Source organism: Vitis vinifera, chromosome 19 (genome assembly GCF_030704535.1).
Source record: "Vitis vinifera cultivar Pinot Noir 40024 chromosome 19, ASM3070453v1".
Classification (NCBI taxonomy): domain Eukaryota; kingdom Viridiplantae; phylum Streptophyta; class Magnoliopsida; order Vitales; family Vitaceae; genus Vitis; species Vitis vinifera.
Window position 1 is genome coordinate 26,287,661 of NC_081823.1, and position 20,822 is coordinate 26,308,482.

The following is a 20,822-nucleotide window of genomic DNA, read 5'->3' on the forward strand; positions in this document are numbered from 1 at the left end:
CTCATTGGCCACTTATTACAAAATAATTATCTAAAAATGACTAAAAAAATAATAATAAAATGGGGATTTCTAGTTATGTAGGACCCACTTAGGGCGGATGGAGTGCTCTAGATACAATTCTCGAAATAGAAGAAATGAAACATCAACGTAGTAGTGGGTGAATTCGAAATTGGGGTCATTTCGAATTGGATTTCTAATTCATAAGTTGAATTTTGAAATCATTTTTAAATGGCCTTTCAACTTAGCACAGTTGTTTTCAAATGACCATAACTTCTTCATTTCAAATCCGATTTGCACACTGTTTGAAGTATTCGACTCCTGACTTCCCGATCTTCGAAAAAATTTATAGTATGTCTAAAATGGACTTTGAAAAGTGCTCCAAAATTTTCCTCAAATTTAGAATATATGTTGCCATCAAATTTTGAGTTTTAAATTTCCATGCAGTTAAATCTTGCTTCATGCCTCATTTCCCATGTTTTCTTGCCTTCTTTCTTACTCCATAATAGTCATTTCTCATCTTCCAAACTCATGATATCTTCGTCTTGCCTTTCCTTATGGTCCATGAGTCTTGACTCACTTATTTCCTCATTTAACACTTTCTTGATCTTTCAAAATCTAAAGTGATTCAACTTGCACCCTTTTCTTCCCTTGAACCTGAGATAAATCTTCAAAATACAAGTTAAACTCATGGCTAGAGCCTTAACTTTGATTTAGGTCAAGTTGGGTGATTTGAGTGTTCTTTGGTGCACAAATCATAGTGAATATGTGCCATTAGAGCACATATTTTGGCTTCAATTGGATATGTGAATAATTCAATTTGTCCATGTGTTTTTATTAAGAAATCAAAAACTGGGCTTACAATAATTATAGTATATGTGGATGATTTAAACCTCATAGGGACTCTTGAACAGCTCACAAAACAACCAATTATTTAAAGAAGGAATTTGAAATGAAAATTTTAGGGAAAACAAGATATTGTCTTGGCCTGTAGATCGAGCACTCTTCAAATGGTATATTAGTCCATCAATCGACATATATAGGGAAAGTATTAAAACGATTTTATATGGACAAATCACATCCAATCAATTCCCCTATAGTTGTTCGTTCACTTGAAGTGAACAAAAACCCATTTCGTCGTAAAGAAGAAAATGAAGAATTGTTTGATCCAAAAGTATCATATCTCAATGCAATCGGTGCACTAATGTATCTTGCAAATTGTACTAGACCAGACATAGCATTCTTTGTAAACTTGCTAGCAAGATACAGTTCTGTCCTAACTAAAAGGCATTGGAATGAGATTAAATATGTATTGCAATACCTTCGTGGAACAAGTGACGTGGGCTTATATTATTTGAAAGAATCAAAATCGCAATTAATTGGGTATGTATATGCAGGATATCTTTTAGATCTTTATAAAACTCGATCTCAAATGAGATATATCTTTACTTATGGTGGTATGATAATATCTTGGAAATCAGTCAAGCAAACAATGGTAGCCACATCTTCAAATCATTCAGAAATTCTTACAATTCATGAAAGCAAGTCATGAATGTGTACGGTTGATATCAATGATTCAACATTTTCAAGAAAAATATGGACTACCTTCCATCAAAGGCAATGCAACCAAGTTATATGAAGATAATGTTGCTTGTATTGCACAAATTAAAGGATGATTCATAAAAGGTGATAGAATTAAGCATATTTCCCTTAAATTATTCTATACTCACGGGCTCCGAAAGAAAGATGAGATTGATGTTCAACAGATTCGGTTATCCAATAATTTAGCAAATTTATTCACAAAGGTGTTACCTTCGACTACATTGAAAAAGTTAAGATATAACATTAGAATGCGAAGATTGAGAGATCTATCGATTGAAATGTTGAAGAAATCATAATCATGTCTACATGAGGAGGAGAATACTAATATGGATATACTGCACTCTTTTTTCCTTCATCAGGTTTTTGTCTCACTGAGTTTTACTAACAAAGTTTTTAAGGAGTTAGTTACCATATTTTTATGACCATTCAAGGAAAAGTGTTATAAAATGTGAGAATTTATAGCATTGTAGAAACTTAAGGATAATCATCTGTAATGATGTTTATCTATTTGTGACTCCCTATAAAAGATAAGGAACCCTAATGAAAATCAATTCAATTTTATCTCCGTGCATTCTATTATCTTTTTCTTACTTTTTTTTCTCTCACTTTGTTTTACAACAATAAAAACAAATATCCATGAATTTTAAAACTATTTTTCATTTCCCTTTATTTTTCCATTCTTTTAAATAACGTTGATAATCACACTCTATAAATAAATAAACAAATAAATCGTAAACGTCATACCAGTGTCCAACCACTATTTTTTTTTTTCCATTTTTTCCCGTAATATTCCACCGAAAGCTTCTCTATGAAGAGAGACATCACAATTTCTTTCTTTTCTTTCCCAAGCTTTTGGCTGCTTCTTCAAGTATAGCTATAGGTAATGTCTTCATGGTTTCTTCGCTACCATCCAACCCACAAAACTTCTTCAGCAAGTAAGGAAATGGAGCAGTTGAATTTGAGTCAGCAAGTGGAGTGGTTGAATTTTCTCTTTATAGTAGTGTGAACAAGATGTAAAGATTCCTTCACTGGATTCCTTCCATATCATATTCAACATAACCCAGATTAAATAATCAAAGTCAAGCTTCCACCACCCATTTATTCCAATAATTTTTTTTTTAAATCTTGCCCATTTTTCAGGCGTCCGATCATCAAAACCAACATTCCCCATGCTTCCTTGATTCAATGAAGCTTCATTGGATCCACCCATCATTTTTTTTGGTCTATATAAGGACCAGAAGGTGTAGCTGTCCCTCTTCCAAGAAAGGAAAAGGAAAAGTATGCAGACTGAGCTTCAGAGTGAGTCGTTTGATTACCGGACGGAGCTTCTGTCGCCAGCGCTGCCCGGAGAGAACGGGAGTGCGATGAGGGTGCCGTCGTGGCGAATCAATTTTGAGGAGTTTCAGGTTGCGGAGAAACAGAAGGATTCCAATTTTGGTGTGGCGAAGCTTGTGAAGACGATAAGTATATATGATTTATTACAAGCGGTTGTTGATTTTCTTTCTGGAAAGGCGAATGATTATCGAAATTAATTATTTATTTCATGTGAATATCTCTCCAGGAAAGCAGAAGAAGCTCGCAGACTATTACAAGAAGCAGGGGAAGCTACTGGAAGGGTTCAATGAAGTGGACGCCTTCACTGAATTGGGCGTCTTGCCTGGGAGTTTAACCGAGGTTTGGTGGTGTTATTTCATGGAAAATGATGATTTTTCTCTCATTTTCTCTTGTTCCAAACAAGTTTTCTTTAAGGGGTGACCAACGACCATCCCTAGCGTAACTTAACTGAAGTTTGCTAACTTGAGCCAAAGCAATTGGTCAAAACATTTGAAAGTAAAGAATTTTAATTTTATTTTAAGTTTAATATTTATAATTATTATTTTATCATTTGGGGAGGTAAAATGCTAAAAAAAAATTTCCTTCTCATACCTTAAATATAGATATTCAAATGAGATATTTTTCTTTTCTTTTCTTTTTCTTAGCAACCAAACAGGAATCGAAATAAGGTTTTGATCTCATGTGCAAATTATTTTATTTTGGAATTAGGATGAAATGAAGCAGCTTGCAAACAATGAGAGGCTGGCAATTCAGGCATCCAACATAGCAAACATGGTTCTCTTCATAGCAAAAGTGTATGCTTCGGTTGAGAGCAGGTCACTGGCGGTGATAGCATCCACCCTTGACTCTCTCTTGGATCTTTTATCCGGCTTTATTTTGTGGTTTACTGCTTCTGCTATGAGAAAACCAAACCAATATCAATATCCTATTGGGAAGAAGAGGATGCAACCTGTGGTAAGTCTGCTCCCAACCTCACCAAACATTCCGATCATCAAGTCAATATCGGTTTATTAGAGATGACAGTAGGACAGGTCAATCCATTTCGATTCAGTCCCACGCCCCAATTATTTAACTTATTTCCATCTTTGACTTTTGAAGAGACAATTTCGATTAAAGTTTATTTTTTAAAACGATAACTTTACATTGGAGGCAACCTTGAGTTTGTATTTTATAAAAAACTAACGGAGTTGTCATAATTCAACAAAATTAACATGAATCACACAAAAATATACAGGGAATCGTTGTTTTTGCATCGGTGATGGCTACTCTTGGATTACAAATATTGTTTGAATCTGGTCGGGAACTTATTATAAAGGTATGTAATTTTCAATTGATTTGCGTTAGTTGCATGGTCCTAAACCACCATTTAAGTACTATATGCCAAAGAATTGAGATTTATTTATTTTTTTAAAATGTTGAAGTTGAACGAAAACGATTAGCTTTACATAGTTTTTTTTTCTGTTTGTTTGTAATTTTGGTTTTATAATTTTAGAACCGAATAAAATTGATTCGATCGGTCGTGTCTCATTCCAAAAATTAAAAACAAACGTAAGTAACCGATATATATTTATAAATGGAAAATGCTAAGGTAATATAATGGTACTTATCGAATAAAAAGTCTATTAAATATAAAATTAGAACCTAAAAATATACACAGGACACCATTTAATTGGTGGTGTCTTTTTCATAGGTATAAAAAAAATACATTTTTATCATAGTCAGGCCTTTTATATACATATGAATATAAGTGTCTTGTCCATTATTGACTCAATCAAACTATGCTTGCCCTTACTAAAATATAGAAACAGTGGTTATATTTATTGGTATAGTCATTTGACATCCTCTTCTACTTTATTAATTGTCTTTCAATTGTTATGTTCTAAGTATAAAAGTTTTTTATTTTGAAAACACCATTGTCTTAATGTAGGCTCAACCTGACAGGGATCCTGTGAAAGAACGATGGATGATTGGGATAATGGTCTCAGTTACAGTGATAAAATTTGCACTCATGACATATTGTCGCAGATTCAAGAACGAAATTATTAGGGCATATGCTCAAGATCATTTCTTTGATGTCATTACCAACTCAATAGGTTTGGTAACTGCAGTCCTAGCCATTCACTTCTTCTGGTGGATTGATCCTCTTGGGGCCATCCTCGTAAGTTGACATCAGTGAAAACATCATAATTTTAGCTAAAATCATCCATTAAGCTAACAAAATTCGTCACAAATTATTATGCAGATAGCTCTGTATACTATGGCTACTTGGGCTAAGACGGTTATGGAGAACGTGTGGTCATTGATTGGGCGAACAGCACCGCCGGAGTTCTTAGCAAAGCTAACATATCTAATATGGAACTATCACGAGGAGATCAAACATATTGACACTGTCAGGGCGTATAACTTTGGCTCCCAATACTTTGTGGAGGTTGATATAGTTGTGCCAGAGGACATGTCTCTAACTCAAGCGCACAACATCGGAGAGGCACTCCAAGAGAAGCTTGAGCAACTTCCGGAGGTGGAAAGAGCCTTTGTTCATATAGACTTTGAATACACTCATAAGCCTGAGCACATGCCCAAAAAGTGTTGATCAGGAAGGCTTTGAATCTATTAGGGTTTGATTATTTGTTGAGGCCCATAAAAGGAATGTGTAGTAGTTTGCTATTTGCCTTGTGTAAGGGATTGATAATCCATTAGGTCTTAGGGTTTTATATTTGTGAGTGAAGAAATGATTCAGAGACATTTTGTTTTCGATGTCCAAATTACTTTTCTGATTTTTGTAACCCTAACCCTAAACCAAATAAAATGTGGGTGGGTCTTCGTGAGCTTACCTGCTTTGGACGTAAGAGTAAATGGATTAGGACTAGCCCAAGCCCAATATGTTAAGCGTAATATGGTAATTTCACAAGGAAGGTAGTCTAGGGTTTCAATGCTTCTCCACTATAAATATCCCTGCGCATTCACTCTTTCTCCGCCCGACTCCTCTCTTCCATATCCTCTCATTTTCTCGCATTTTCTTTTCCATTTTCTCTTACTTTCTTTGTCTTATGAGTTAGAAGTCGGAAGGCCGGTGATGCACAAGAATTGTCCGTACCATCTGAGATCTCTTTCCTTGATGTGAGATTCATCTCTAGCTTTCTGAGGCCTTTTTTCTTTTAGTTTTTAAAATTTTTATTTTTTATTATTGTGGTTTGTTTTGAGGCAGTGAAGATCGAAAATCATACCATCAAACTATGAGAGCTTTGAAAAGAGCTTGTTGATGCTACCATTAACTTATTACTCTCTGAGCCTTTTGCTTGATCTGATGATTTTTTTTTTTCCCTAAAATTTTGTAATATTTAGATGAAATAAATGAAGAAAAGAAAAAGGCAACAAATTAGAGTCTCTGATGCGCTTAATGTTCATAGCGTTTTCAGCGCTGTACGTTGCCGAAATGAATGTTTGGATCTGAGATTCTGGCATTTGTCTTTGTTTCTCTAATCAGGCTTATGCATTCAGATGATCCCAAATTTTTTTATTTTTTATTTCCGAAACATAGAAAATAGACAGATAAATACAAATCAATAAGAATTAAAGTAAAATTAATAAATTAATTTTACATTTTTTAATAACCTCAAAATGATTTTATTTGTTCTGAATTATAATTTATATAATATTTAAATAAATTAATTCTGACCTCCAATCATAAAAACATAAATATTACAGAAATTTAAATATAAAAACACATTTGAATTCGAAAATAACTTTTATTGAAAATATATCTTGATATAAAAGATTAGAATTTTTAAAATAGAATAGATTAGAATTTCTAAAATAGAATATTACAAAAGTGAGAACACCCAAACGCCTATTGATGAAAAGGGTTACAATTTTATTTATAGATGAAAAGTTTGGACTAGTCGAATTTGAGTCTTTATGTTTGAGAAAATTTTGAAATTGTAAGATCTTATTTTTAAAGTTAGAAGAGAATTTGTTCTTTTTTTCTCATTATGTAGTAGATAAAAAAAACACTATTTATTATAAATAAATTTATGGTTTTTACTTTTTAGTACTACTATGACTTTCAAAAGTTATGAGAAGAAAAAGAAAAGGAAGAGAATAAATACTCTTCTGACATTAGAAATGAAATCTTACCTTCTTCAGCAACCTTATTTACCAAAACTCCAACTGTCTCAACATGTGGTGATAGATTTTTCAAAATTTTCAAGCATGAAGACTCAAAAGTCTGATTTTTCATTTATAAATAAAGTTATAATCTTCTTCATCAAATAAAACTCAAAAGTGCAAGCATAGTGTTTTAAAAAATTCTCTCTTGTATTTGTAATCTCCTTTTTCAAAAAGTTTTAGTCCTTTGTATTCATCCTTTTTAGTCATAAATAAGCTAGTCATAAATAAGTCTGTATTTAATAACTCTATATAATCAAGATATATTTTTAATAAAAGTTATTTTCAATTTTTGTAATAAATTAGATAGTAATTATTTTTATTTTTATGTTTGGAGTTCATTAGATATAATTAATTTGTTGTGTGCATGAATTGTTATATGTCCATCTGATGTCCGTATTCAACAACTCTATGTAATCAAGGTTTATTTTGAATAAAAGTTATTTTTAATCAAGGTATATTTTGAATAAAAGTTATTTTTAAATTCAAATATCTGTGTTTTTATGTTTAAATTTTTACAAAAAATTAAACAATAATTATTTCTATTTTTATGCTTAGAGTGGTTCATTAGATATAATTAATTTATTGTGTGCATATACTGTTATATGTCTTGGGTGTGAATGGTATCATAGTTGGAACAATAATTAATCACTATTTTAGTCGACTTTGTTATATGTCTTGGGTGTGAATGGTATCATAGTTGGAACAATAATTGATCACTATTTTAGTCTTGACTTAATTCGAATTGAATTTCTATGAACAGCTTGATCAGCCTAGATAGCGTTGTTTGAGGGTAGAAGGAGCGTAAGTCACGTGTTGATCCGCTTGTTCCTTATTTAGGAAATTATTTGAATTGATCAAGGACAATATTGTAATTATTTTCTATAACAATGAGTAATATTATAAGGAAATTAAGTAGAATTAGTTCTTTTAGATCTCTTAGGTCCTATGATAGTTCTTTCTTCCAGATCTCTTAGGTCCTATGATAGTTCTGCATCTATACCAAATAATTTTGCATATAATTTAGACAGATAAACAGATTTACAAATCTACAAATTCATTACCTGCATCATCATATAATAGTCATCACATAAAATTTAATAATTCAAAGTTAGAAAAAGAAATGAGTCAAATAGGAAATCAACTAAAAAATTTGTCAAGTATATCAAACTTTATTCCTCTTTTTGAAGAAGAGTATGAGTCAAACATTTTCCCTTATCATGATAAATCTCCTTTAAACAGAAATATCATTAGAAAAAGATATATTAAACGAAATCCTTTTGTTCTTGATGTAGAATGGATTAAATCAAATTATTTTTATCCTCAAAATAATGCAAAAAGAAATTATTTTCAATAACTTTCTCCTCAAGTTATAAACACTTTAAGAAAACAATATGAAAAATCTGTGCAACAAGTTAGGATTACAATTCATCTTTTCTTTTGGTTTTTTAAATTTAGGAAACCCCTTAAAAGAATTGCAACATTAACCTCAAGAAAAGTAATAGAAAATTCTCCATATAATAAAAAATTATTAGATCAACAAAATCAAGAAAAGAGTTAGATGAAACAAAAGTTAATCAAATTTTGTTTTCTTTTGCCCTAGGAAAGGTGGAGGAAACATCAATATCAAAGATAGAAAAAACAACAAGTGAAACTAATGAAATACAAAAAATAGAAAATTAAGAAAAAACAAAACTAATCAAAACAATAAATGTAATATCTTCAAAAATAGATAAGTAAGTATTTTTTTTTATGTTATAGACAAAATACAAGAAAAGGAAACACAAAGAAATTATTTATAAAACTTAAAATTTTAATTCTCATGAAAAATTCAAATAAAACTTAATAAATTAAACCTACACAATACTCAATGGATGAAATTTTTAATAGATTCAAAAGCTTATAACTATTGAAGATTTGTAAGAAGAAATACAAGAAATAAAAAAACAAATAGATCAATTAAAACAAGATAACGAACAAATAAAACAAGAAAATGAACAAATTAGAAAAATAATACAATATAAACAAGATTTTGCTGAAACATCTGATAATCAAGATCCAGGAATAATAAACAAACTCCTATAGAATCATTTATAGACCCAGGAGCCAATATGAATTGTATTCAAGAATGATTGAAACCCTACTAAATATTATAAATAAATAAAAAGGGACAAGAACTTTTTGTTGCAAATAAAGGAAAATTAAAGATAAAGTTTAAACTTCAAAATGTTCATATATGTCAAAATAATTATTGTTTTATAACTCAATTTATATTAATACAAAATATGACTGAACTTTTAATCCCAGGAACTCCTTTTATTACGTTACTTTACTCTTTTCAAGTAAATGATGAAGGTGTCAAAACTATAATATTAGGAAACACCATATTTTTTCCTTTTATATATCCATTAACTAAAAAAAATACATCAAGTTCAAAGTGATTTAATAAATAAAATGATAAATTTAATTCAAAGAAAACAAGCTCATATAAATTTTCTATCAAAAGAAATTCAATGTAAAAAAGTAGAAGAACAACTTCTAGAAAATGAAGTTCATAAGAGAATAAAAGAAATTCAAGATTTTTTTCAAAAAGAAATTTGTTCTAATCTTCCAAATGTCTTTTGGTCCCAAAAGAAACATGAGATAAGTTTTGTCTTACATTCAAAACTTTGATGAGTCTAAAATTTCCACTAAAGCTAGACCTAATCAAATGAATGAAATTTTTTTAGAATACTGTAAACAAGAAATTGATTCATTAATAAAGAAACAATTAATTAGACCCTCAAAATCCTTTGGAGTTGTGCTGTTTTTTATGTTCGAAATGCTGTTGAAATAGAAAGAAGTGCACCTAGATTAGTCATTAATTATAAATCTTTAAATAAAGTACTACAATGAATAAGATACCTTATTCCTAACAAGTAAGATTTACTCAAAAGATTTTATAGTGCCGTAATTTATTCAAAATTTGATGTGAGATTCATCTCTAGCTTTCTGAGGCAATTTTTCTTTTAGTTTTTTTAAAAAAATTTTATTGTTTTTTTTTTAGCAGTGAAGATCGAAAATCATACCTTCAAACTATGAGAGCTTTGAAAATAGCCTGTTGATGCTACCATTAACTCATTACTCTGAGCCTTTTGCTTGATCCGATGATTTTTTTTTCCCTAAAGTTTTGTTATATTTAGGTGAAATAAATGAAGAAAAGAAAAAGGCAACAAATTAGAGTCTCTTATGCGCTTAATGTTCATAGCGTTTTCAGCGCTGTACGTTGCCAATATGAATGTTTAGATCTAAGATTCTGGCATTTGTCTTTAATTCTCTAATCAGGCTTATGCATTCAGATGATCCCAAATTTAATTTTTTTTTTCCGAAACATAGAAAATAGATAAATAAATACAAATCAATAAGAATTAAAGTAAAATTAATAAATTAATTTTACATTTTTTAATAACCTTAAAATTATTTTATTTGTTTTGAATTATAATTTATGTAATATTTAATTTATTTATAATATAAAAAATAAATTACAATTGTTTATTGTTTATTTAATCTTTTAACTGTAAAATGTTTTTAATTTATTTATCAAAATAACGAAATTAAGAAAAAGAAAATGAGTTAAAAAAAATGGTATTTCAAGTTTTTTTTTCTAGGATATCTTTATAAGATATATTTTTATTAAAGTACCTAAAATCATTCAAAGTGGTAAATTTATTTTAATTCATTTATAAATTTATTAAAAATTTATTTGAATAAAAATTAAGTTTTAATTTGATTAAAATAGTTTTAAAAGGTTTTTCAAAATTTAAGAAGTTAATAGCATTATTATGCTTTTATAATTTGGTCTAAAACTTGTAAAAATTTCATCAAGTGTAATTGTTTTTCGCTCAATCAGTGTTGATCTAATGATCATTTATTTTACCTTTTGTCATCTAACAACTAGTAAGGAAAAAGTTTCAATTTTCTGTTGAATTTTATTTAAGTCTAAAGAAGAGTTTTTTTTTTTAAAAAAATAAATAAAATAAAATTTTATTTCACTTGGTGCACCCAAATCTTAATTTATTTTTTGCAAAAATATATGATATTTTTTTAGTTGTAAATTTTCAAAGGTTTGCCAAGGGTGGGATCACTTGGACCGTTAAGCAGCTGTTTTAAGAATTATTTTTCAAGATATTCTTCAAACATAACTTTATATTTTTAATTGTTTCTTAGAATTCTAAAAAAAATAAAAATAAAAAACCTAAAATACTTAAAAATTGTCATAAAAAATAACCTATTTCTAGCGCAAATTCCCAAAAATAATATTTTAAAGAAAAAAAATAGAAAAAGTGTTTTAAGTTAGAAAATTGTTTTTATTCTAAAAATAAAAAATTATTTTAAAAAATAGTTCCCAATATGACACTAATATGCATGTTTCTACGAATAAGAAGATGATTATGGAGTTAAATTTATTTATTTTTTTCTCCATTTTTTTTATTATCTGTTATTTCCCTCTAATTTCATAATTTAAGGCAACAAAAATAAAATAACTGTTCTGCATTATATCCATGTTATAATAGATGGATATCTTTATTATATCCCTTCAATCTTACAATAAAATAGATGGCCAAATAATCACATTTTATGGTTTAGCTTCAGAAAATATAAGAAAAAAAAAATTAATTAATAAATTATTTATATCCATCTTTATTATATGTAAAGATAAAAATTTCTCCTATTTTAATTAAAACAAATTAATTAAAGATGAATATCACAAAATTTTATAATTAAAATAAATCAACGAATTCTATCTATTAAAAAACATTATCAAGTAAAATTGACATTAAAAAAATGATAATAGTAATCGAAAGATTAACCTCAACCTTATTAAAAATAATAATAAAGGAATTTTGGAAAATTATATGTACAATTTATTTTTTACCCTTAAAATCATTCCAATCTAAATCATTTATACCTGGTATATTACTTTACAATAAAATAATTTCCTCCTATATCTCATTATCATGCAAAGAGTTGAAAGAATAAAATAAGTCATTACAATCTTTGAGTGACAACTCCAAAACCTTTAAACCAAATCCATTTAAAAACTGAAATATCACACATAAAACATTTCACAACTTCATCCATCCAAATAGTCATGCTTATATTGCTTTTCCTTTGCCTAATATTGTTTATTATATTAAGTTATCATGCAAATTTTAAAGTCGTAATTCACATGGCTGAGGCAATTGAATCGTCACGTAGATAATGTTTTAAATATATTATTGTCTTATTCACTTGTCATGGGATTCATTGAATAAATTATAATCTTATTTTATAAGGTGGGTAAAAAGATGAAAGTGAGAGAATCTTTACATAATAATAATAATAATAATAATAATAATTTACTGATAGGGATGGCAACGGGGCGGGTTTTTTCGGGTACCCGCCCCGCCCCGCCCCTAATGGGACGGGGTTGAAATTTAATAAACGGGTTTTTAACGGGTATGAGATTTTTTTTTTAAACCCGGGGCGGGTTCGGGGCGGGTTCGGGTATTGCCCCATCCCGCCCCGCCCCGCCCCGTTTACATATAAAATCAATTTTAAAATTTAATTTAATTTAAAATTTAAAATTAATTTTATTTTACTATTTTTAATATATAGATAATAATAAAATAAGTTATAAAAAATATAATAATTTTATTATTTATAAATATATTTATTTTAATGTAATTAAAAATTTTAAAAGCAAATTTTTAAAAAAAATTGAAAAAAAAAGAAAAAAGAAAAAAAAGGGAGGCTAAACGGGGCGGGGCGGGGCGGGTTTGGGAATTTCCCATACCCGCCCCGCCCCGCCCCGCCCCGTTTAATTTTTTAAACGGGACGGGGATGGGAATTATTTTTGATAAACGGGGCGGGCTTGGGATGGGGGCGACCCGTCCCGAACCCGCCCCGTTGCCATTCCTATTTACTGACATACTGTGACAAAAAAAAACCCAAACTTTTAATATTATTCCTAGGCTATATTCAAATGTTCCCAATTGCCTTTCAAACATTTATTTTTACATTTGAAGACTAATTTCATAGTCTTCTAAATTTCATCACATATTACTTTTGAGTTGTATGCTACCCTCTCTAATGAATTCAAATTTTGTTGAATCATGAAATTATAATTTTTGAAAACCAAATTTAGTGATAATTTAATCCTCTTTTGATGGGTACAATATTTAAAGACAAAAAATTTGTCCTATATTAAGTAAAACAAACTAATTAAAGATGAAATATCACAAAATTTACCATTACAACAAATCTAAAAATTATATCCATCCCAAAACACTAATCAAATTAATTAGAGATGAAGTATGACAAAATTCACAATTAAAAACAAATCAACGAATTCTATTTATTCCAAAACATTGATCATATGATTAAGTAAGGTGGACATCAAAAAAAAATTATTAGCCTGATCAAAATAATTGAAAGATTAAGTAGGTATGATAGGATACTAATCAACTTCAACCTCACTCACTAAAAGTTAATGATAAAGGAATTTTGGAAAATTATATATGCATCTTATTTCTCGTCCTTAAAACCAGTCCTAAACGACTTCTACCTAAAATCTCTCTTCCAAAATTAATATATTATTTTTCAATCAATGTTTTTAGAATTAGACGATTCATTGAATAAAAAAAGTTATGGATTCACAGTTTAGTAGTCGGATTGGTGGTTAAACCGAATTGGTGATATCATAAGTATATAATTAAAAATTGTAATAATGTTTTTTTTATATTTGATATATCAAATTATATGGTAAATACAAATATAAATATAACATATATATATATATATATATATATATATATATATATATATATATATATATATAATATTTAAGTTTGAAGATGGATTTATGATTAAAAGAAAATTATAATATTTAATTTTATTTATATATTTCTATATTTAATTTTTAAAAATTATTATATTAATTAATTTAAATTAATTTCATATTTATAATTTAATAGTTATTGTAAAAATAAATGCGAATATAAATACTTACATTTGTTTAATGATAAAAATTTGAAAAACAAATAAGTATTTTTATATATGTTTATTGCATGGTTTTTTTGGAAGGAATACAAAGCCAAGTGGTTAAGACTTTTTTCCACTCACACATCCATGGTTAAAATCCCCCACAAGAAAAAGTTCCTAAGGTTATGGACTGTTTGTGACTAATAAATAGCTTCTCTTTTTAGCACTTGAGAAGGCCGCCGGTGGAATGGGCAGCACGGGCCGGTAAATAGTAGACGCCCTATGGCATTTTCGGCCGAAGTAATACTTCTCCCATTCTTGAAGCGGTTCCACATGTTAAACCAAATGAGAAAGGCCACTGGTCTTACGCTCCAATCAGTCGCACTGACCAATCGGATCTAGTTTTGAAAACATTATTCTCGATATCATTTTTATATTTGTAAAATGTTGTATAAAATAATTTCCTCCTACATCTCATTATCATAATAAGAAGTAAATCAATAAAATAATTCATTATAGTTTTTGAACCGCGACTGCCAAAAACTCTGGGCCAAATCGACTTAAAAACTGAAATACCATATATAAAACATTTTACAATACCATCCATCCAAATAGTCATGCTATATTGCTTTTCATTTTCCTAATATTTTTATTATATTAAAGTATTATGCAAATTTTAAACTCGTTATTTACTCAACAATTGAGGCAATTGAATTGTCACGCGGATTATGCCCGTTGCCATCCGACACATTTTTTTTTAAACTCTAAAATAATTTCTTTCTTTTTTAATAATGAAGTATATTTTTGTTTAAAAAAAGAAATCATGTTCCAATGGATGGCGATTGGACCAGTCGTCCTGTCCCAACTTCATTTCATATATTCAAAATAATTATCATTCATGTTCTGTTTAAATTTCCCATACAAGCCATGTCTCCCTTTGTTTAACTTTTTTTTTTTTCTCTAATTTTTTTAAATTATATATATATATATATTTTTTGAAAAAAAATATATTTAAAAATTTTTATTTATATTAAAATAAATATATTTTATAAATAATTAAAATATTATAATTTTTTATAACTTATTTTATTGAAAAATATTTTTTATATATTATCTATATATATATATATATATATATATATATATTAAAAATAGGAAAATAAAAAATTAAATTAAATTAATTTTAATTTTATATATATAATCGGAATGGGATGGGGTGGGGCGGGGCGGGGCGGGACAAGGTAATGCATAAACTGGTTCTGAACCTATTCCGAGTTTTTAAAAAATCTCAAACTCATATCTGATAGAAACCATGATTTACGCAGCGGAAACAAATCATGATGAAACAAGCATGGAGGCAAGCCAAAACCATATGTAAAAGACTGACCTTTTTCTCTGCTGAAAACGCCCACAATCTCCTACAATCTTCTGCTGTTTACCTTATCAATTTTCGAACTATGATTTCTGAGTGGGCAAAAAAAAAACAATCGCTAGGGTTTTGTCACTCTCTTTTCTGTTTCTAATATACCTCTCTTCGATGGGAAGACGACCGCTTTCTTAGAAACTCTTAAGCGTATAATTTGCTTCAAGAAAAACCGATATAAGTGTGACTCTCTTTCCCTTAAAATGCTCATTTTAAATAAATTAGATTATCTATTTTTAATTAAATAAAATTTAATTAAAAACTAATCTATCATTTATTTAAAACACATAATTCATGTATAGTCCAAACAATTAAGGCACAGCAGGGACCGCAGGAATAAAATTAACAAGGCTACTAATTATAATAAGAATTCATACAGGACCAGTATATTCTCATTATAATTAATCACAAATTATACCACTAAAAATTCATGATTGAACTCCTTATTAATCTTACAATTCCATTACATAATAATTTATGTTTCCCACGTTAAGATTACAGATGCTATTTACATCAAACAAATTACTGACAATTTATTTGAGTAACAATAGATCTTCAAGATTGTCGCTTAACTTAATTCATGTGTTGGATAAAAATCCACTTGCAGGGTTTACACTATGAAACCTTATAAGCTTACTTAAAGTGCATCATCAATCTCTATACCGAGACGTGGATTCAATCATTATTTAATACATCGCAAACATAAAGCGTCTTTGTCCAACTCATCGAGTCTTATCGCTCCAATAAATGAAACTCACTCTTTAATGAATCAAAACACAAGACATTTTATATTTGCTCATATTAATTAAATCATGATTAAAAACATAAATCTTATTTCTAATGTCCTAGAGAATATGTTTTAACAGTCAGTACAAAACATCCATTCTCTACTTGGTCCAGTTAGTTATATATAAAATATACTAACACAATTATTATTAAATTATGCCGAAAGATTAATTTATCTAATGCAAATCTCCAATTAAATACAAAGAAATAATTGTTTATAGAATGACATCATAATAACATACTATTAAATTCACGCTTATGCATGGTTAATAGTATATCTCTATCAATCTCCCACTTAGACTTATAACCATGCATCTGCTACTTTAACCCCCATTCCTTCTACATGTCTTTCAAAAGTCGTGGACGATAAGCTCTTTGTAAAAGGATCTGCTAGGTTGTTTTCCGATGCAATCTTCATCACCACCACATCACCCCTTTGAACTATGTCTCGTATCAAGTGATACTTACGCTTTATGTGTTTTGCCCTTTTATGGCTCCGTGGCTCTTTCGAGTTTGCAACCGCCCCGCTATTATCACAATAAAGTGTAATAGGCGATTGAACCGAAGGAACCACACCTAGATCCAAAAGGAAGTTTCTAAGCCACACAGCTTCCTTAGCTGCCTCAGAGGCTGCCACATATTCAGCTTCCATGGTGAAGTCAGCAACACAAGTTTGCTTGATACTCCTCCAACTAATGGCTCCACCTCCTAAGACAAAAACATTTCCCGAGGTAGATTTTCGAGAGTCCTGATCAGATTGAAAATCTGAATCTGTATACCCTATGGGCACAAGATTTTCTGACTGGAAAACTAACATATAATCTCTAGTTCTTTTTAAGTACTTGATTATATGTTTAACTGCAGTCCAATGTTCTCTTCCCGGGTTAGACTGAAATCTGCTTACCATGCCAACAGCAAAATAGATATCGGGTCTAGTACACAACATCGCATACATGAGACTTCCTACTGCAGAAGCATAAGGAACTGCCTTCATGCTTTCTATCTCTTCAGGAGTCTTAGGAGACTGATCCTTAGATAGAACGATTCCATGTCTAAAAGGAAGAAAACCCTTCTTTGAACCTTGCATGTTGAAACGATTGAGAATAGTATCAATATAAAGTGCTTGGGATAAGCCTATCATCCTTTTCTTGCGATTTCGCATAAGCTTGATCCCAAGAATATGAGCAGCTTCTCCCAAGTACTTCATATCAAAACGCTAAGACAACCAGTCCTTGACCGAAGTCAACATACCTATACAATTTCCTATAAGTAGAATATCATCCACGTATAGTACCAAAAACACCACCTTCTTACCATTCCACTTCTTATACACGCAAGACACATCATGACACTGATCAAAACCAAAAGTCTTGATCGTCTGGTCAAAACAAGTATTCCAAGATCTAGATGCCTGTTTAAGGCCATAAATGGACCTATTCAATTTGCATAGCAAATGTTCTTGCCCATTTGTTATGAAACCTTCTAGTTGCTTCATATAGATGCATTCATCAAGACTTCCATTTAAGAAAGCTGTCTTGACATCCATTTGCCAAATTTCATAATCGAAATAAGCTGCAATGGATAAGAGAATTCTAATAGACTTAAGCATGGCTACTGGCGAAAAAGTTTCCTCATAATCGATCCCTTCTTTCTGAGTATACCCTTTCGCAACAAGCTTAGCTTTATAAGTTTGCACTTTTCCATCTATACCTCTCTTTTTCTTATAGATCCACTTACATCCAATGGGTTTCACCCCTTTAGGTGGTTCTACAAGTTCCCAGACTTGATTAGAGTACATAGACTCCATCTCAGATTTCATAGCTACAAGCCACTTATCAGCATCTTTATCTTGTAGTGCATCGTCGTAACATACTGGTTCGGTATTCACTTCTTCAGGGATTCTATCAAATGCTTCTCCCAAGAGTGTATATCGAACCGGTGGTCGTCTTGTTCTCCCACTACGACGAAGTACTACAGGTTGTTCAGCCACACCTTCATCTTGTTGTGGCTGTAAGGCAGGCAAGTTTATGACTGGTGGGACCACATCCTGTACTTCATCAATATGTTCTTCAAACGGCACATGTATTGGTGCTTCAACATTTTCTTCATCACCAACAGGCAATGAAATGTCAAAAGTTTCAAATTCCGGTCCACTAACATTTCTCCCACTACGTTGAGGTAACGGAATGTCAGCTCTGACCATGAATGGTTCAGGTTCATGTTCTGATGGAAAAATTCTAGCTGGTATGGTGTCTCCTCTCAACTCATTTAAGGCTAATTGGCTTTTGGGAATATGGTTTCTAATATAGTCTTCCTCAAGATAATGTGCATTGGTGCTAACAATAATCTTTTTATCTTTAGGACTATAAAATAAACTACCTTTCGTTCCTCTAGGATATCCAATAAAGAAACAAAATTCTATTTTTGTTTCCAACTTATCTGTTTTCCCTTTCAACACATGTGTTGGACAACCCCACATCCGAACATGTTTCAGGCTGGGCTTACGTCCAGTCCACAGTTCTGTAGGAGTCTTAAATACTGACTTAGAAGGAACTAAATTCAGAATGTATGCTGCTGTCTCAATTACATGCCCCCAGAATGAAATTGGCAAATCTGAATAACTCATCATTGATCTAACCATTTCCATAAGTGTCCTATTTCTTCTTTCTGCTACACCATTCTATTGTGGCATACCAGGTGCAGATAACTGTGAAGTAATCCCTTGTTCTGATAAAAATGTAATGAATTCCCTAGAGATGTATTCTCCACCATGGTCAGACCGTAATGTCTTGATATATTTTCCATGTCGCTTCTCCGTTTCTGCCTTGAATGCTTTGAATTTCTCAAAACACTCAGACTTACGGCGCAATAAGTAAATATATCCATACCTTGAGTAATCATATGTGAATGTCACAAAATACTCAAAACCACCCCTAGCTTGGACACTCATTGGACCACACAAATCAGAATGGATTAATTCAAGAACATCGTTGGCTCTATTACCCTTTAAGGGAAAAGGTCTATTAGTCATTTTTCCTTCTAGACATGATTCACACGTTGGTAGTGCCTCCACTTTCAATGAACTCAAAGGTCCATCTTTAACCAACAGAGAAATTCTATCTAAATTAATATGACCAAGTCTCAAATGCCAAAGATAAGTATAGCTCAATTCAATAGGACACTTTCTTTTCAATGGAGCAACAATATCAAAGTTATTTACTTCAGAATTAGTAAGTTGCAGTTCAGGTGTAACTTTAAGAATATATAAACCATCAATTAAAGAGCCAGAACATATAATTTGTTCTCTAAATTTAATAACGACAGAATCATCATAAAATTCATTAAAACAAACAGAATATCCGTTCTTACTCAAACTAGAAACTGAAATCAAATTCCTTCTAATCGAAGGAACATACAAGACATTCTTTAAAGACAATATTCTATTATTCTTAAAATTCAAAGCAATGTTTCCTACAGCTAAAACTGCGACTTCAGTGCCATCTCCCAGAAAAATGTTCACTTCCCCTTTACTTAGCTGGCGTGTTTCCTGAAACCCCTGCAATGAATTGCAGACATGATTAGTGGCTCCTGAGTCTACACACCATTGGTGTGTAGTCAACACGGCTAAACAAGTTTCAACAACCAGTAAATGAAAAGGAGATGTACCTTGCTTTTTCTTGGCTAGCCATGTCGGACATTGTAGCTTCCAGTGACCAGGTTGCTTGCAGTGAAAACACTTACCTTTCGGCTTTTTCACAACACCATTTACACCATTAGTAGCACCATTGTTGTTCAGCTTAACATTTTTCTTTTTCTTACCCTTTTTCTGGACAGATGAAGAAGCTCGCTCAATGTTAAGCACAACAGGTGTAGCTCCTTGCTTAATAATAGTCTCAGCAGCTACCAGCTCATTCAGTAGTTTAGACATAGTAAAATCCATTTTATTCATGTTATAGTTCAAACGAAACTGCTGAAAACTGGGAGGCAGAGTGTTCAAGACCATCTCAATCTGAGTAGCCTTGTCAACTTCAGCACCTAGAACCTCCATGTCATTCAGAAGACTCATCATCTTCAAAACATGAGTTCTTACTTGAGTTCCTTCCTCCATTTTAGAAGTCAGGATCTCCCTTAGTGCGTTCTGCCTTACTGCACTAGTTTGGTCTCCAAACATCTCCTTGAGATTTTCTAAGATGTCATAAGTTGTATCCATTTTCTGATGCTGATGTTGCAAAACATTTGACATAGATGCCAAAATGTAACATCGTGCCATCTCATCAGCTTTAACCCATTTCTGGTGAGCCTTAATTTGATCTTGAGTGGCACCTTCACCGGGTTTTTCAAGACACACTTCACTGAGCACAAACTTATATTCTTCTGCAGTTTGCAAAATGTCCAAGTTTCTTTTCCAATCAACATAGTTAGGACCCTCAAGCTTGTTTTGGGTTAGGATATTGGCTAAGGGATTGAAAGATGTCATTCTGTCACAAGATTATGCATAAAATAAAATTACAGC

General features: G+C 30.7%; 1 protein-coding gene and 3 non-coding genes across 4 annotated transcripts; all 4 read left to right on the forward strand.

The window, feature by feature from the left end:
• Window positions 1–2,525: 2,525 nt before the first annotated feature.
• On the forward strand, window positions 2,526–6,385 carry LOC100257125 (metal tolerance protein 10-like). Its single transcript, XM_002263779.4, has 6 exons — window positions 2,526–3,063; window positions 3,161–3,273; window positions 3,643–3,888; window positions 4,169–4,249; window positions 4,862–5,092; window positions 5,177–6,385. The coding sequence occupies exons 1-6, from the start codon at window positions 2,880–2,882 to the stop codon at window positions 5,522–5,524; spliced, it is 1,203 nt and encodes a 400-aa protein (XP_002263815.1). The 5' UTR covers window positions 2,526–2,879; the 3' UTR covers window positions 5,525–6,385.
• LOC132253502 (small nucleolar RNA snoR117) lies at window positions 6,000–6,081 on the forward strand. The gene has a single exon (XR_009465351.1). It is a non-coding gene; the product is annotated as a small nucleolar RNA snoR117 (small nucleolar RNA).
• LOC132253500 (small nucleolar RNA snoR116) lies at window positions 6,134–6,225 on the forward strand. Its single transcript, XR_009465349.1, has one exon. It is a non-coding gene; the product is annotated as a small nucleolar RNA snoR116 (small nucleolar RNA).
• Window positions 6,386–10,141: 3,756 nt separating the features above from the next.
• Window positions 10,142–10,231, forward strand: LOC132253501 (small nucleolar RNA snoR116). Its single transcript, XR_009465350.1, has one exon. It is a non-coding gene; the product is annotated as a small nucleolar RNA snoR116 (small nucleolar RNA).
• The last annotated feature ends 10,591 nt before the right edge of the window (window positions 10,232–20,822 follow it).